This window comes from Lynx rufus, unplaced genomic scaffold, assembly GCF_022079265.1.
Source record: "Lynx rufus isolate CCGP_SWC_20201006 ecotype Redwood Valley unplaced genomic scaffold, mLynRuf1.p SCAF_2, whole genome shotgun sequence".
Lineage (NCBI taxonomy): Eukaryota > Metazoa > Chordata > Mammalia > Carnivora > Felidae > Lynx > Lynx rufus.
In genome coordinates, this window is record NW_025814834.1 from 39159864 (window position 1) to 39177455 (window position 17592).

The window sequence follows — 17592 nt, forward strand, 5'->3', positions numbered from 1 at the left end:
TCTATTAAGTATAAAGATTGAATAAGATTGACTAAAGAACCTAGAACCCTCTTTAAAGAAGAAATATGAAAAAGAAACAAAAATTCATAACCAAGAATCCATCCTTGATCTGCAGATTATAATGAAAATAATAAGACACTAACCTTTTTGTGTGTAGCTTGAGTAAACAAAAGTAACTTAGAGTTTACTGAATTGAGACTTATAAAATCCTAGGCTTGGTATTCACATTTTTTCATAATAAAAACACAGTGGAATCCAAGGAGGGAATCTGATCCCCTCACTGTCCAGTATTCCCCTGCATGACCCCTCTATTCTAAATAGCTATTCAATGCATCACACTTAAGTCCAGTTTTACTTTCCTGAATACATGCTGTTCCTGTTCCTGGCAAGTTTTTCTCTTGTGTGTTTGACAAGAAAAATCTTTCTGATAAAACTCAATGCAAACTACCCCTTCTTGAAGCCTCTCAGCTCCACTGTGAGCTCTTACTCTCAAGATCTAGACTAGTGTTCCTCAACCTTGGTGTGGTAAGCATCAGTGGAGATGGGAAAAGATGTGAGTTTCTGCTGAAAATGTGACATAACTCAAAGCTCATTTGGTTTATATGCTACCTTTACTGGTAGAAATATGTTTTTGTCCAGTGGTGCCATCTTGGCCCACAGCCGTGATTCTCCAAAACTACTGTATTTAGTTGTATCAAGCTTTTTTCATCAGAATCACCTGGGGAGCTTTGTAAAGTACAAAATGCCAGGTCTTCTCTCCCCTTACTCTTCTCCCTTCTCTGAATTTAACCCCCTATCCTCCTACAACTTGTCCAGAAATTTAATTCAGGAGGTCTGTGGGAGAGCTGAAGCATTTAATATCTTAAAACTTCTCCATATGACTCCAGTGGCACATTCAGGTGTAATAACCTCTGTTCTAGACACTAATTTCATAATTAATTATGTAGTGTATCACATTGTCCTTTATACTATTTTGTTTATGTGACTTTCATGCTGTTATTTGACTTTTCAAATCCTTATGCTTTTTTTTTCAACTAGACTATAAGTTTCTTACAAATATGGATCTTCTTCAACTCATTATTTCTCCTCCTTATTGTTTAAATATCAAGAATATTACTTGGCATATAGTGAATGTAGATAGATAGATACATAGATACATAGATACACAGATAGATGGGGATAGAGATTTTCTTGTTGATTTGAAAATAAATTGTCAAATATTCTTCTTATTATGTTCTTAGTCTCATATCTTTTGTTGAGGTATCATTGATATACAATATTATATTAGCTTCAGAAATACAAAATAATGATTTAATATTTGTATATATTGTAAAATGATCACCACAATAAGCCTAGTTAAGGTCCATCAGCACACATTATTATAGATTTTTTTCTTACGATGAGAAGTTTTAAGATCTCCTTTTAACAACTTCCCGATATGCATTATAGTATTATTAACTTTAGTTGCCATGCTGTACATTACATCCCTATAACTTACTTATTTTATAACTGGAAGTTTGTACCTTATGACCCCCTCTGCCCATTTTGCCCACCCCCCCCAATCTCCTGTCAGTCTCTTATAGCTTTAAAGATGTCATTAGCTTCCAGAGTTTCTAAAGGCTACATGTAATTTCAAGTATGAGTATAAACATCGCTTACAAACAAACAGAAATCCCAGTTTCACATTAGTTAACATCTAACTCAAGTCTCAGTGCTTTTCCCAACCTGACAAGCATGCTGTTCCCAATCACAAGAAAGTCATAAAAATTAGACGAGCTGTCATTTTGCATATTCGTGTACTATAGCATCTACTCAGTAATCCATGGTCCACTGGAGCATCTTGTGTAAGAAGTTTTAGTTAGCAAAATTGCATAAATAAACTCCTCAGTTGTCTAATGAGAAATCTTAGATTCCGGACCACAAAGCAAAACAAAAAACAAATCTCTCCTCTTTTGCTAACCACAAAATAAGGAGAACTCTGTTTTCTTTCTTTCCCACCAGCTCTAGCCCCACTGCATAGACATACTTCTAGTCAGTATCTATTCCTGTCAAAGTACCCCCTCCCAAAAAAAAAAAAAAAAAAAAAAAAAAAAAAAAAAACAAGAAAGAGGAAGCCCAAGGTTTCTACTTTTACTCTGCTCTCCACATTATTATTTACTGCAGTTTAACATATTTTTACATTTCCACCAGAGATATCAGATGATTTAATCTACCTGAACAGCACATCTAACAGCATCGTTGTCTCCAGTGACTTGATAGAACCTTAATAGACCCTGACAGAGGGAAAACTGTTGGGTCCCAGTTGGTATTTTCAGTTTTGTTTTTGTCTTTCTTTCTGCTTTTCAAAGTCTTAAGAGTCTCTAATCTCCTAAAGATCGGCAAGAATTTTTCTTTTTTAGTGACACCCAGGGTCTTCAGCTGAGCCCATTTTTCTAACGTAGCTCTCACAGGGTGATCTAATGGCAAGAAGTTATTTGATAGGTTTTGAGATAAGTTTCCGCTTTATTCCAAAGTACTTACAAGTTTCTACTTACGCTTTCTGAAACTATTTACAGAATCTGATCATAAAAAGCTTATGCTGTCATGACAAGTAGAAGGAAGCAGGGACATAAATCAATGAGATAATGCTGTTCCTCTTAGAGTGTGTGTCATGGTGCACTTTTATTTTCTGAAAAGTTTGTGGTAGTTAAGCATCCTGCTTATCACAACAACATAATGGGGAAGTTCGTATATCTAAGAGAACATTCTGCTTTTATAGTGAAAAACTGCATTGTAAGAAGCATTCCCACAAACACAGGGGTGGGGAAACAGTTGGGGCTCTTTATTTTTTTTTTTTTTAAATGTTTATTTATTTTTGGGACAGAGAGAGACAGAGCATGAACGGGGGAGGGGCAGAGAGAGAGGGAGACACAGAATCGGAAACAGGCTCCAGGCTCTGAGCCATCAGCCCAGAGCCCGACGCGGGGCTCGAACTCACGGACCGCGAGATCGTGACCTGGCTGAAGTCGGACGCTTAACCGACTGCGCCACCCAGGCGCCCCCAGTTGGGGCTCTTTAATCTCGTATTTCAGTGATATCTTTAATAAAAGATTTATGCATGGGATAGAGCCACTGTGTAATTGTGTGTCAAAGGTAACAGTGGGCCTTATATTCATATTCCAAGTGAGGCTTCCCCATACCAGCATCCTTCTGTGTGTATGCTTCCTCATCTGTGGCACAGCCGCTTAAAAGAAATATCCCTTCTTATGCTCTCCATGAGTATAATGAGGAAAAGTGCTAGCTGGAGGGAGAGTCAAATGGATACACCTATTTACTTTGTGTTTTTATGTTTGCTCGTGATTCCTCCTAAACCAGAGAATGGCCAGCAGTTTATTTAGTTTGTATCCATGTGTAGTTTCCTCTTCCTTGAGACTGCACTTGTGTATCTGTGACCGTGGAAAGGCTATGGTTTTCTATGCAATGGGATATGGCTTTAGCTTTCAACTGCTGTATTTAAGTCACTGCTCCCTCTAACTTTATCTGTCATGCAAATGCGATGCTACCAACTTTTCCTCTCCCCCCTTTTTTTTTTTATTTCCTCAGAAAAGATTTATTTCCTTGGCTAGAAAACTCAACATCCATAAGTCAGTACCATCTCCTTCAAGTGGGCACTGTCCTCCACGGGTTACTATATCCTACTAGGGGCTCTCATTAGAAGACAGTATTCATGCTAAGAAGCTTTTTATATATGTGACATTAAAATAAAAGTCAAAATAATATGTTCTGATATTTTATTTGGAGACAAATATATTCATTTAAAAAAGAACCTTTTAATGATATTTTATTAGTGAATATACTGAATACAAATTCAATTAAATTTTTGGTATTGGTATTTATACAACACTACATTATGAGCAAGGATCTATGTGTCATAAAACTGAATTAAGAGTTGAGAATAATCACTCTTGTGTGGTTATGAGGTCTAGCCAGTAAATCTACTCCCTGCTGGTCTAGCTTTCCCCAGGTATAAGGATAATTATTTTGGGTTTCAGGTTGATTCCGTTTCTATTTGTGAGAATCATGTGACCATAACAGACCTACATTTCCAAATCTTATGGGAAGTAGAAATAAACATTGATCTTTCTACTGTGTGGCTCTATCCTTCAAGTCAGACTATGTCCTGTGACTATAGTAAAGGGTATGAACAATCAATCAAATAGTCGATGCTAATTCTCTTTTCTTGGCGTTACACCATTAGAGAAATCATGGGATTTCTCTAAAATTGCCCTCAGGCAGTGTTTTTAGACCATGTATTTTTGAAGGTGTTACTGAATGGTATGTGGGTACAGAGTCTGCAGTCCAGAGAGTTTTTGTGGTTTCGAGGCATTGCTGCTTCTGATTGTTTCTAGTCACATGTCCTTCTTTAACTTCACCAAAAATGTTGGTTGGTTTCAATGAGAGTATGTTCTGTGGGAATTCCGGTCTTGAGACTATGTTTCATTGTCCTCAAATGATCTTCTGCTAGCGTTGATCTTCTGGGGTGATTCTGTGCACTTGAGGAAGTGGTTACAAAGGTCTAACTGAGAGACAGCAACAGCTAGCAAGCTTTTCCTGTGTTGTCTCTGTACAGTTTAGTATCTTGTTAGAACAGTCGTAAATGTTCGTATTAAAAGATTGCCTCTTTATCCGCCTTTGCACTTCCCTCGCGGGGGGGGGGGGGTCTGTTTTAGCAAACAATCTGATGTCAGCTCTCTGCTTCTCTTTTTCTGCGCCGCAACAAAAAATGATAGTTTATTTCAGACACTGAGTGGAGTCAGAGAAATTTGTTAGGAGCCGACTCTGTTATAATCTTGTGCCCGGTTGTGTTTTACTGAGCATTCCTTATGTGCATAGCACAATGCTAGGTACTTGGGGAACATGAAAATAAAGGAGGAACGGCTTTTACTTTGAAGAAATTCATGTTTCAGGGCGCCTGAGTGGCTTAGTCAGTTAAGCGTCCAACTCTTGATTTCGGCTCAGGTCACGATCCCACCGTCAAGGGACTAAGCCCCAGGCACTGACAGTGCAGAGCCTGCTTAGGGTTCTCTCTCTCCCTCTCCTACTGCCCCTCCCCCCAACTCACACTCTCTCCCCCTCCTCTCTCTCTTTCTCAAAAAACCCCCTCATGTTTCAAAAGGAATTTATGTTGTAAGTGAATGGCCGGCCCAGTGAGAAAGTACACTGGAGGACGTGCTGGAACGTATTCTAAAGGACACACAGAGAGAAACATATCCATGCAGAGAGGGTCAGATAGAAAGTGTTATTTGAGTATTATCTTAATCCTCGTTAGGAACCACGAAAATTGAATAGGATTTCTTCATTAGAATGAATGCAGTGAAGATAGGAATTAAAAGGACTGCGACAGATTCCTTCTAACTCTGTAAATTGATAAAATAAACTTGAATAAATATAGTAATATAGCTCTCAAATGTCCTTCTAATCAGAGTCATATGTATCTTTAATAATACTGCTCAAGCTTGTTATGTTTATTTTAGTCACTGAGTGGACTCATGGAAAATTGTTAGGAGCCAAAACTGTTATTTTCCATTCTAAAAGGAAAAATATTGCAGATCTACAATGTTGACTTTAATCCCTTTTATTTTAGTGAAATGTAAGTGTGCACAAATATAAAATATGCAAACACTTCTTACAACTTTTATGAACTATAAAACCAAAAGACATATAAATTAAGGAAAAACTGTAAAAAATAACATTTAATTGAATCATATTAATGTGAGATTTTGTTGTTCGGAATCCAAATTACCAATATTGAGATCGTGGTCAGTGGAAAGATACATTTGTGCTTTTTGTTTCACTTGTGTTTGACTTGATTCTTTCCATTTTGTATCTAATGGTTCACCAAGCGCATCTGTGGCAATATTGTGGCCATCATTTTTCTAAATCAATAGCTTATTTTTGTCTACTAATTTACCTACCAATTTTATTTTTACCTACTAATTCATTGTTCTGATGAGCCAATTCATTTAATACCCCCCACTACAATAGTAAAGAAAAAAATATTTTTAAATGCACCCTGTGATGATTCTACCACTACTTTTCTATTTGTAAAAAACTATTGTAAAACTTGTTCTCATAATAAACTGTGACATCTTTAAGGCTTTAGTTAACCTAAATGCATAATTACTTTCAAAATCGGGCACGTGAGTGGCTCAGGCAGCTAAGCATCCGACTTCGGCATAGGTCACAATCTCACCATTCATGAGTTTGAGCCCCACATTGGGCTCAATGCTGACAGCTCAGAGCCTGGAGCCTGCTTCAAATTCTGTGTCTCCCTGTCTCTCTCTGCCCCTCTCCCGCTTGCACTCTGTGCCTCTCTCTCTCAAAAATGAGTAAAAACATTTAAAAAAATTTCAAATCCATGTATTTTGTTATCTCTTTAGCCTATAGCAATTTATATATATACATAACCTTGCCCCAGTTCATCAATGTCAGTATGCAAATTAATACTGCAAAAGAAAAGCTTTGCCTTTTTAATTGGTAAGAGAATTGTGTGTGTGTGGTAGATGGGGACTGCTTCTACCATACTTACCATCCAAGGCCCTGCCCACCTCATGGCCTGCTCACCAACACTTTCCTCTCTGATCTTGGAGCAACAACTGTCTTGTCAATGCAAACAGGAGAACTGAAGTCAAATGGCAGTATTCAGTCATAAGTGTCATTCAGATTATCCAAAACGTGCCTGCCTAAATAGTAGCAGTTTTGATCCTCAATGTGAAAACGTGGAATTTTTTAATTCCCCCAGAATTTGAGATGATGTCTATAGATTTCTAGCAGACAGTGATGCCAGTTTGAGAAATACCGGTATGGAATATCAGGCAAATACCTAATAACCAAGATGTAGTTCCCGTTTGTTTTTGTTTTTCTTAGAAAAGGTTGGCGACATTTCTGAGGCTATCTGCCGACCTTCTCTTCCTCGGCCTTCGTGTGCTTTCTTGACGTTCAGTGAACCAGTGCCCTCTTTGTTTTTATGTGAAAGGACTTTATGGGATAAGGGTGGGTATAAGGCCTAAACAGAATCCAGTGAAGGGAATGGCCCTATTCTATTTAATATTTTCATATAATACTAGAATTGGCTTTCTCTCTTCCAGTGCTCCATGAACTCTTTGAGGAAGGAACTAGGTCTCCGACCCTATTGGATACCTAGTGTGTGATAACCAGGCCCAGCACGCAGTAGACCCTCAGAAAAGCGAAAGAATGAATGTTAGTATAAGAAGGTCCTTAGTGGCACAGTGTGCACCAGATGACAGACAGCCCCAGTGTCGTGTTCCTGAAAGCATATGACTCTTGGCTGGTCAGTGCCATAAATTAGCTGGCCTGGTAGAAAACTAGCCTCAGCTTGCCTCTGGTATGTTCTGGCTTAAAGAATCAGACCAGTTGCCTTCACTGTCTAATAGTATCTGAAAAGTGATGAAAAGTTTCCCAATTGGCGTATTTCCTCCGGTGTCTTTCCTTTTCATCACTCTGTCATCCGTGTGACTCAGGAAGCTGTGATCTTTTCCTTGTTCCCAGGAAGCCACAGTCCACATCACTCACCTTGCTCTGTGTAGCTCCAGTTAAAGAAGTGGAAGGAGAGTGTGCACCCTGTTTGTTTTCTCATTTGTTTGTTTGCCTGATCCATTGTGATGACGGGCTAAGGAGATAAACTGTGGATTTATTGGAGATAGCTTTTGATTGTTCAGGATCAAAGTATGTTCTTACTGACCCTTATAAGAATATTTCTTGGATTAAGTTATTGTTCATTTTTCTCCAAGACAACTTTTCTCCAATGTAGCTTTTTTTCTTTATCTTATACAAATTAATACGGTGTGCTTTTTTTTTTTTAAATTTTTTTTTTCAACGTTTATTTATTTTGGGACAGAGAGAGACAGAGCATGAACTGGGGAGGGGCAGAGAGAGAGGGAGACACAGAATCGGAAACAGGCTCCAGGCTCTGAGCCATCAGCTCAGAGCCCGACGCGGGGCTCGAACTCACGGACCGCGAGATCGTGACCTGGCTGAAGTCGGACGCTTAACCGACTGCGCCACCCAGGCGCCCAATACGGTGTGCTTTAAAATAGTATCATGTAAATGAAGGGAAGCAACAGGAAAATTTGTATTAAAATTTTATTCATATAAAGAATTGAAGATAGTAGCATATGGTGACTCATCAAAAAGAAAAATATGCCATTTTTACATAATATGTAATAAAATAATGGCAGAAATAGCTCACATTGTCATGTTTGATATGTGTAAGTATAAGTATATACACATTTGCACAGGTATACACATAATCTGTTCCACCAACTGTAGTAACTAAAAGTGTTTTGGATTTTTCCGTTATTTCAAAGAGCCATATGCCTTTATATTGAATATATAATAAATAGATACTATCTGTCTCCAAGTAAGAATGTGCTCATCACACATAATTTAGAGGTATACCCCCAGGAAAATAGATGAATATCCCTACACACATGCGCGTGCTTTTCGGAATAACAGGGAATTACCCTGAATGATCTAGACAGTTGCTCAGATTCAAGCCCACAGCAGGCTTTAACTCAAAGCAAAGACTGGGTTGGATGGTACCACTACCTCTAATAGTACATGGGCAGCAAAATGAATGAAAGCAATAAAGGAAGCTTTTTCCAGCATTAGGACGTGGTGATGTTGATGCTCACTGGGTCCTCCTTGAAAGCAAGGACGATGTCTCTCTTGGATGTGGATTCCCGTATTATGCATTAGATACCACATGATAGATACTGTATATATAAATGTTTTACATATATAATACTTATAGATATGTTTACATAACATATAACATAAATATTTGTATATGTTTGTATAACATTGTGTGTGTGTGTGTGTGTGTGTGTGTGTGTGTGTGTGTGTGTTGTGGCTACTATTTTTTAAATGGTACCTAAGTCACTCAGTTTTGTTTCAAAAGCCTACCACATATGTTTTGAGCTGTTTCTTTGCCTGCATAGGGAGAAGATCCAATTTATCCGAACTGAAGGGACCCCAGGATTGGTGCGTCTTTCAAGTGATGCAGACCTTGTCATGTTGCTGAGGTAGGTAACCAGCTTTTGAAGTAGAAAGTCTTTCTGTCATCAGATACTATGGAGCATTTTAGAAAATAATATGCCAATATTTGTAGCCTAAGAATGTCTCCATTATTTTCAAAGACTTGTGGAATACTCATGTTGAAAACGTAGCATGCTGGTTTAGTGATAATTCATTTCAGATTGCATTTCTTATCCTAAGATCTGTTTGATATATATTCTTTTACCCTGGTGATAAATGAGGTGGTGCTGGAGAAGGGCAAGGTTAGTAGAGGCCGATGGATAAAATGTCCCCTCACAGAATGGAACAGAAGGGTATACAAGGCTTTACCCCTTTGGAGTAGAAGAGAGGTTGAATTTATATTTTCTTTCAATTTTTTTTCCCCCTCAAAGTGTGCTTTTCTCCTTTTTCTGATTTGTCCTGATTTTTTAAAATGATTTTGAAAGTTTAGGTTTTGGAAGTTAGATCAGAAAGTTGCAATTTGGTGACCGGTATTCACTGCCAACTTGATGGCCCTTCAAAAAATTAACCAATTGTGGGGCTCCTGGGTGGCTCAGTTGGTTAAGCGCCCGACTTCAGCTCAGGTCATGATCTCCCGGTCCATGAGTTCGAGCCCCATGTCGGGCCCTGTGCTGACAGCTCGGAGCCTGGAGCCTGTTTCGGATTCTGTGTCTCCCTCTCTCTCTGACCCTCCCCCATTCATCCTCTGTCTCTCTCTGTCTCAAAAATAAATAAACGTTAAAAAAAATAAAAATTAACCAATTGTATTTTCTTTCCTGATGGTTAGATCAGCTTTGGTTTTAAATTTTAGAGAGTTTAGAAGGGAAACTGGCAAGTTTTCATAAGAGTTTTCATTTCTGATATTATCCCACAAATGTAGGAGGCTAGAGTAAAATAACACCTTGCTCTACCCAATAGTCGAGACACTCACCACTGTAACTTCCAAAGAATTAAAGGGAAAATCATGCTGAACCAACCACACGGTGTTTTATTTATCCCAAAGTGCTAACTAACGATCTCATTTGTGATATTCATGATGATCTACACCCTAACCATTTCTAACTGCCTACGTGGTAGTTGCCCTGTTTGTAAAACTGAAGTCAAAAAATTGTTTTCCTTTACTGGATAGTTGGAGCATAATTCAAATCATGTCCCCCAGAGACTTCACCTTACCTGATTCTCAACAAGACCTGTTGGGAGGCAGGGTCGCTTCTCAGTCTGAGAGATGACTGTGACTCTGCCGGAGTGAGCTAGTTCTGAAAACAGACTGTTGGTCAATTAGTATGTGGCATGATGTTTCTACCATAGTTTAGTTGGTGATAAAATAGTTTTGTTACAAAATTCTGAGTAGGATATGACACTCTCGCTTCATTCTAGACATCTAAAGCTTTTAATTTACGCTAAAGAATTCTGCTTTTGGAATTAGTAGAAACAAAAATGATTACAAAACAGAAATCATGATTATTATTCACCTTGTCTTAGTTAAATAATCTTTAGATGGTATAGTCCTAAATATTTTAAGTTACAATATAGCTTAGAATATTTGTACTTTAATAAACACTGCTGTTTGCATGAGTTTCTATGTGTTATGTGGTTGAATTTTAAAATATTTGAAAACTGATGTACATTTATGTTTTATGTATGTTTATGTGTGTGTATATATCTACATACACACACACACGTATATACATACATATATAAACACATATTAAGAACAAGGCTACACTTTCCCCCATTTGGAAAATAAGCATGTTCTTTGAAGTTAATGGGTCTTTGGAGAAGCATGAGAAATTCACTTATTAAATAATTGTTCTATAATTATTACATGCAAATGATGTTATTCAATTCTAGAGTTATTTCATTTAGATGATCAAATGTAATTTATTATTTTAATAATTGTACAAATGGTGACACAATTATCACATGTGTCTACTTAAATAATGTTTAATAGTTACTAAAACATTTTCAGATATCCTCAGTTCTCTATTTTTCATTTTACTTTGGAGTTTGAGTAGTTTGAATCAGTGACTATAAACTCCAGCAATGGGCTAGTTGCACATGTAGTGAAAGATTCTGTGTCTATTTTTGTATTGTGTCTATTTCTTAAAAAGGAAAATCACTCCTCGTACAAATGGACTTGATTATTGGTAAGCCGCAGTGTAGACATGCCGTAGTTCTAGGAAATTATTCAATTCAAAATAAGCCCATGTAAGGTTATTTTCCAAAATAGCTGTTCTAAAACTCAGGAATTTGTAAACGACCTTGCTGCATTTGTTAATGATTGTTCTATTTCATATATTCTTTCATTCACTCAACTCTTATAAAAAATGTACCTCTATCAGATTGATAAATTTAGCTGCATTAGAATTTTAAATTTTATATAATGAAGGATACCATATATAAGGCATAATGAAATGTAACACCCTGGAAGAATATATTCACAACACATAAAACAAAGATATTATGAATGCACAAAGAGTGCCTTTAAATCAATTTAGAAGAAAAGAGCCCAAGAGAAAAATGGGCAGAGGGTATACAAAGGCATGTCATAAAATTGAAGTAAGAATAGCCAGTAAACTTACAGAAAGATGCTAGCAATCATAAAATGCAATTTCCAGTAATGAAAAAGTATTTCACACCATCGGATTAAAAAAAAAATCAAAAAATGGGATAATATATAAGGTGAGATTTAGGGACTCTACTACTGTCTGGACTTGGTGGGATTACAATTTCTACAACTTTTTCAGAGTACAATTTGACAATGCCTTGTATAGTTAAAAAGGCATACGTGTTATGACAGAGCAATTCTGTTTTTAGATACATACCATATTTATACTAAGAAATTCTTCCAGGGGCGCCTGGGTGGCGCAGTCGGTTAAGCGTCCGACTTCAGCCAGGTCACGATCTCACGGTCCGTGGGTTCGAGCCCCGCGTCGGGCTCTGGGCTGATGGCCCAGAGCCTGGAGCCTGTTTCCGATTCTGTGTCTCCCTCTCTCTCTGCCCCTCCCCAGTTCATGCTCTGTCTCGCTCTGTCCCAAAAATAAATAAAAAACGTTGAAAAAAAAAATTAAAAAAAAAAAAAAAAAAAAGAAATTCTTCCAGGTTCATGGGGCAAGAAACACAGGATCCTCATTGCGCTGTTACTGATAAAAGCACAAAGTTGAAAAAAATTAAATGTTTGTTAAAAGAGACAGGTAAAGAAATTGATTTGTTCATAGAATGGACTCCTGCATAGCAGGTAAAAGTCATAAACTAGATACTTATGTGTCGACATAAGTTCAAGAATGTTATATACTTACATAGCCCTTATGTAGTTTTTTAGCAGTGCATAAGGCAAAACTATATTCATCTATGGATATATGTTATAAATATAAAACTATGGAAGGAGGATACCTTGTTAAAGTCCTGATAGAGGAGGACAAGAGGGGCTTCACTTACACACTATACACATACAGATTATACATGCATGTATATGCAGATTTATAAAGGTCTGTAAGTATGCATGTGTGTTTGTCTGAAGCAAAAATAATAGTGATAACATTTGTGAATCCTGGATGATATCTCTCAAGTGTTTTTATATTACTCTCTATCTTTTATGTATTAAATTTTCTAATAAAAATATTTCTATCAATATAAAAGATATCAAAGTATTGATTATATTTAAAGGAAATGATAAATGGAGCAAAAGGACACAGGTATAGGTATCCGAGGAGAGTGTGTTAATTCTTGCTCTTCAGTTAATCTAGTTATAGGTTTACCGACCTTTGTGGGATCAACTGTTACATGGGACTTTCCCTTCAATTAATTTAAAATTCACATTATTTCAATGTTCATTGATTTATTGACAAAGAAAAAGGACCTTTTCAGGGCTCAATTTGGTACTATCCATATGATTAATTCCTGCTTCTGTTTCCAAAACTTTTGACTTTTGTAGTTTAAAAGTGGAAAGATGGCTTTAAAAAATAATATCATGTCTAAAAATTTGCTACAGCAGCGTGGCAGACGTGTGCATGTGAATGAAGAACCAGCACAAGAATCATCAAGTTGTTATTGCGTTGCTATAACCCCGGATTTCTCAGCCTCAAAAGTATTGCCATTTTGGTCTGGATACACCTTTGTTGCAAGGAACTATTTTGTGTTTTACAAGATGTTTATCAGCATGCTGGCCTCTGCCCACTAGATACCAAAAGCATACCCTTTCCCAATTATGACAACCAAAAATGTCCTCCGACATTGCCCAAAGTCCCCAAATGCTATGAGAGGAGTGCAAAACTGCCTCAGTTGAGAACCAGTGCTTATAACCCTTGAGAGTCTTTTCCTTAATCTCTGAGTGATTCAACCGCTGCTTCTTTTTTTCTGAGTGTTTTCTGAAAACAGGTAACAGGTAGATTTGGCCAAGTGGGAGGAAAACCTGCTTCTACCTCTTAATTAAAAAACATCAGGACTCTTACTTTTATTATTATTTTAATTCTACTTCATCAACTGTCAAGAGCTTAGTGCAGTTGGTAGTATTTTTATCAGAATATTTAATGAAAAGTCTGTCATTCTAAGATCTCATGTCCCTGGTTAATATCTTTTGGGAGAGTCCTAGAAAGAAAAATTTCAATAGGGAGACAAAAGACACTGGACTGAATAATCTAAAATCAAAATCCTCACATTTAAAAAACATTGTGAAGCCCGAGTAAATAAGGGAGCTAGTTATTTAGGAGTTGTAATTATTTAGGAGGTGTTTTGTTTTATTTGGCTTTTAATTGTCCAGTTAAATCCTGAACCCTTTGCATATTGAGACCCTGTTGTATATTTTTTAGAATGAAGGTAGAGAATATATTTTGAGCTTCTGTTATGAATTCTCAATAAACATTGTCGGCTGTGTTTGAGTCTTATTCTTAAATCTAAAAACCTAGGTACTGTGATCAAGCAAACATGGAAATTCAGACTCACATATTAAAGTGGGAAAATAGAAATCTAGGGGAAAAACAAATAGTTGTTCTAGGGAAAGACAAACACTATATGATTTTACTCGTATATGGAATTTAAGAAACAAAACAGATGAACATGGGAAAAAAGAGAGGCAAACTGGAAAACAGACTCTTAACTATAGAGAACAAACTGAGGGTTGCTGGAGGGAGGTGGGCGGGGATGGGCCAAATAGGTGATGGGGATTAAGGGTACTTGTTATGATGGGCACTGGGTATTACATGTAAGTGATGAATCACTAAATTCTACACCTGAAACTAATATTGCACTGCATGGTAACTAACTAGAATTTAAATAAAAACTTGAAAAAAAGGAAAAAAAAATCTTGTTGTCCAAAGTTGGTAGGAAAATAGGCAAATAATCACAGGTTTCACAGAAGTTGCAACAGACGGCTGTTTGTCCCAAGAATTACCTACAGGAGGAGGACAAGCTCTCCCTCTGGAATGTGAACTGGACCTCAGAGTGAGAAATTGACTGTCTTACTCATGTGGAATGAGGCTTCTCCCCACCTATTTGGCTAAAGTATGCATTTTGTTTCTTGTCTTTCCCCAGTTTATTTGAAGAAGAGATAATGTCTTATGTGCCTCCACATGCCTTACTTCACCCCAGCTACTGTCAGTCCCCACGTGGCTCCCCCGTGTCCTCTCCCCAGAACTCGCCAGGTGAGTCCCACCTGCTGCTCACGGTGAATCGTCTGAGAAGTGTACCCTAAAGTCAGACCTTCTGCCCTTTGTAAAGGACAGTAAGGGAACACTTAGGGCGTATCTTTAGTGTTAGCACAAATGCACATTGTGTGCCACGGCTTGTTTCCATGGCAATTCATTTTGACAGGAAAATAATGGCATTCCGAAATAGGAGGATAAATGTTAGCAGTATGATATACTCAGATACAGGATTTACTTTTCATTATATCATGTAGTGCCTAATATATATTGGAACATATCAGGACACAAAGTGTTATGTTAGCTTTGGGATTTAAAAAGTCCTAGTTAGAAATCTTATTCTAATAAAAAAGAAATCTCTACTTTCAAGAAATAATACAGGATTAAAATTAGTTGAATGGACTTGGATAGTTTTTTCCTGCAATAATCACTAACTGCATTAGATAGGAAGACTAGAGACACATGGGTAGATAGAACATATTGCTAGAGAAAATAAACTAAAATTTTTATAAAATTAAGTTTATTCATTTACTTTGAGAGAGAAAGCGCACACACAAGCAGGGGAGGGGCAGAAAAAGATCATGACCTGAGCCGAGATCAAGAGTCAGAAGCTTAACCAACTGAGCCATCCAGGCTCCCAACAAACTAAAATTTTTAAGTTCAGATTCTTTTTTGAAAGAGGTATGGTATGAATTAAGCAGTAAATGGATGTATGGATGAATGGATGGTAGAAAATGCAGTTTAGGAAATGAGTTTTTTAAAGGAAAGTAGTCATCATGTTGACAGAACATCAGCTGTATTTATTTTTATTATAGGCCATGTATTGTTTACACTTTAATAGCTATCAGAATTTAAAACTATTTTAATAGAAATACAACCTCCATATGTGTCCCTAGAAGCTACTCTATGGTCTTTGATATATGACATGTTTTCATAAATCCTATGATAATGAAGCTACTGCCTAATTGAATACCACAAACAGGAAAAGGTCTATTAATTTGTTCTTTAACACAGATTTATTGAGCATCCAACTATGATCCAAGCAAGGAATTAGACTTTGGTGCTACAAAGATGAATAATACCATCTCAGCCTTTGAAGGATTGGTGGCGGGGCACTGAGTCCACAAATAACTCTGTAAAGCCCTGTGGTTAGTTCTGTAATGAAGAGAAGTTTGGGAACACAGATACGGGAACGGTTTTTTCCTTCAAGACTGGGAGCGGGTGTTTGGGGAAAGATGAAGACAACAAGTATGAGCGAGCCTTGAAGGGTGATGAAGGTGAGCCAAAGGAAGGAAGGTGTTCTGGGTGAATGAGGAGCATAAGCTGAGTCTCAGAAGCATGGAAGTAGTTTAAGCCAATTAACAGATACAAGTAAGAGCAAGTTCTCAAAGCTCAGGTTGGAAAGATAGGCCAGGGCTAGTTGGTCATTGAAGCTTTATTTTGTAGTCCATATGGAGCGACTGAAAATTTATAAACAGAGGAATATCCTGTTATACAAAGATCAGTTTGGTAGCAATTTGGAGGCTGGATTAGAAGACAAGAGAATGGTGGGGCGCCTGGGTGGCTCAGTCGGTTAAGCATCTGACTTCGGCTCCAGTTATGATCTCATGGCTTGTGGATTTGAGACCCGTGTCGGGCTCTGTGCTGACAGCTCAGTGCCTGGAGCCCGCTTCAGATTCTGTCTCCCTCTCTCTCTGCCCCTCCTCTGCTTACGCTCTGTCTCTCTCTCTCAAAAAATAGATAAACAAACAAACATTTAAAAGAAGACAAGAGAATGGAGTCTAAGAAACCACTTGGGAGGCTGTTGCATTAACCTGGGTGACCTGCTAAAGGGCTGGATTAGAGGTGATGGAGAAACAGAAATTAGTTCAAAAGATATGTAGGAGATCTAGACACAAGGACTTTGAGTCTCCACCACCGAGACTACTAGGCAGATGGCAACACTATTGGCCAAGGAAAGGAAAAAGATTAGACTGGAAGGGAGAGGTTAGATGAGTTTAGTTTTGGACATGGTTTGTTGAGGAATCTCTGAGCCATCCAACTAGAGATACCAAAGATGTCTGGAAAAGATAATCGTGGAGCTCAGGAGAGGTTGGTGGCCAGGCATATACATATGCTGGTGGCAGTTGAAGCCCAAGGCAAATTAGAGGAACTAAGGAGGACAAGCTCATGGAAAGAAGAGAAACCAGAGGATGGTAACATTGAGGAACTTCAGTATTTAAGGGATGGGCTGAGATGGAGGAGCAAATGAAGGAAAGAGAGCCGATGGATTTTGGAAGAGAATTAGGAAAGTCTTTTCAGGAAAGCCAGGCTTCGAGGAATAGAGAGTGTGGCCAAATCCTCAAAGCATTCAAGAAGGATAAGGCCTGAGAAGAGGCCATTGGATTTGAAAGTCATGAAGTTATAAATGTCCTTCGCCAGAGCAATTTCTATGACATGAGAGGTTATAAACTCTACTGTGGCCAGTTGCAGAATGATATAGGATGTAAAGGAGAAACCAAGAGTATAGAATATTCTTTCATGAAGTAGGTGGGTAAGAAGAAAGGAAAATAGGACAGTACTTAGAAGGAGAAGATGGGTTAAGGAAGAGGTTTTAGGATGGAGAAGTTGAGCATGTGTGTGTGCAGAGGTCAGAAGATGTGGGTGGAAGGAAACTAGTTTGTTGGAGCATCGATCATACAAGAGACCCATGGGAAGGCAGGATGCCGGAGACAAAAGTGAAGGCCAACTTTGGAACAAAGTAGGGTCACCTATTTTGATGATCCAGGATGAGAAGAAATAAGTATCTGACACTTCAAGTAAGTTTAAAGGTATAGGGGAACAATCGATGGAATGTATAGCTGGCCTCAATCATTACTGTGTGTGACTTTGGACAGTT

The 17592-nt window shown here is 37.8% G+C and overlaps 1 protein-coding gene across 1 annotated transcript in view; it reads left to right on the forward strand.

Moving 5' to 3' along the window:
* Positions 1-17592, forward strand: part of HECW2 (HECT, C2 and WW domain containing E3 ubiquitin protein ligase 2) — a 239273-nt gene that overhangs the window by 167753 nt on the left and 53928 nt on the right. The window contains exons 17-18 of the mRNA XM_047083672.1: positions 9000-9083; positions 14605-14714. Coding sequence (XP_046939628.1) covers positions 9000-9083; positions 14605-14714 — 194 coding nt within the window. The remainder of the gene's footprint in view (positions 1-8999; positions 9084-14604; positions 14715-17592) is intronic.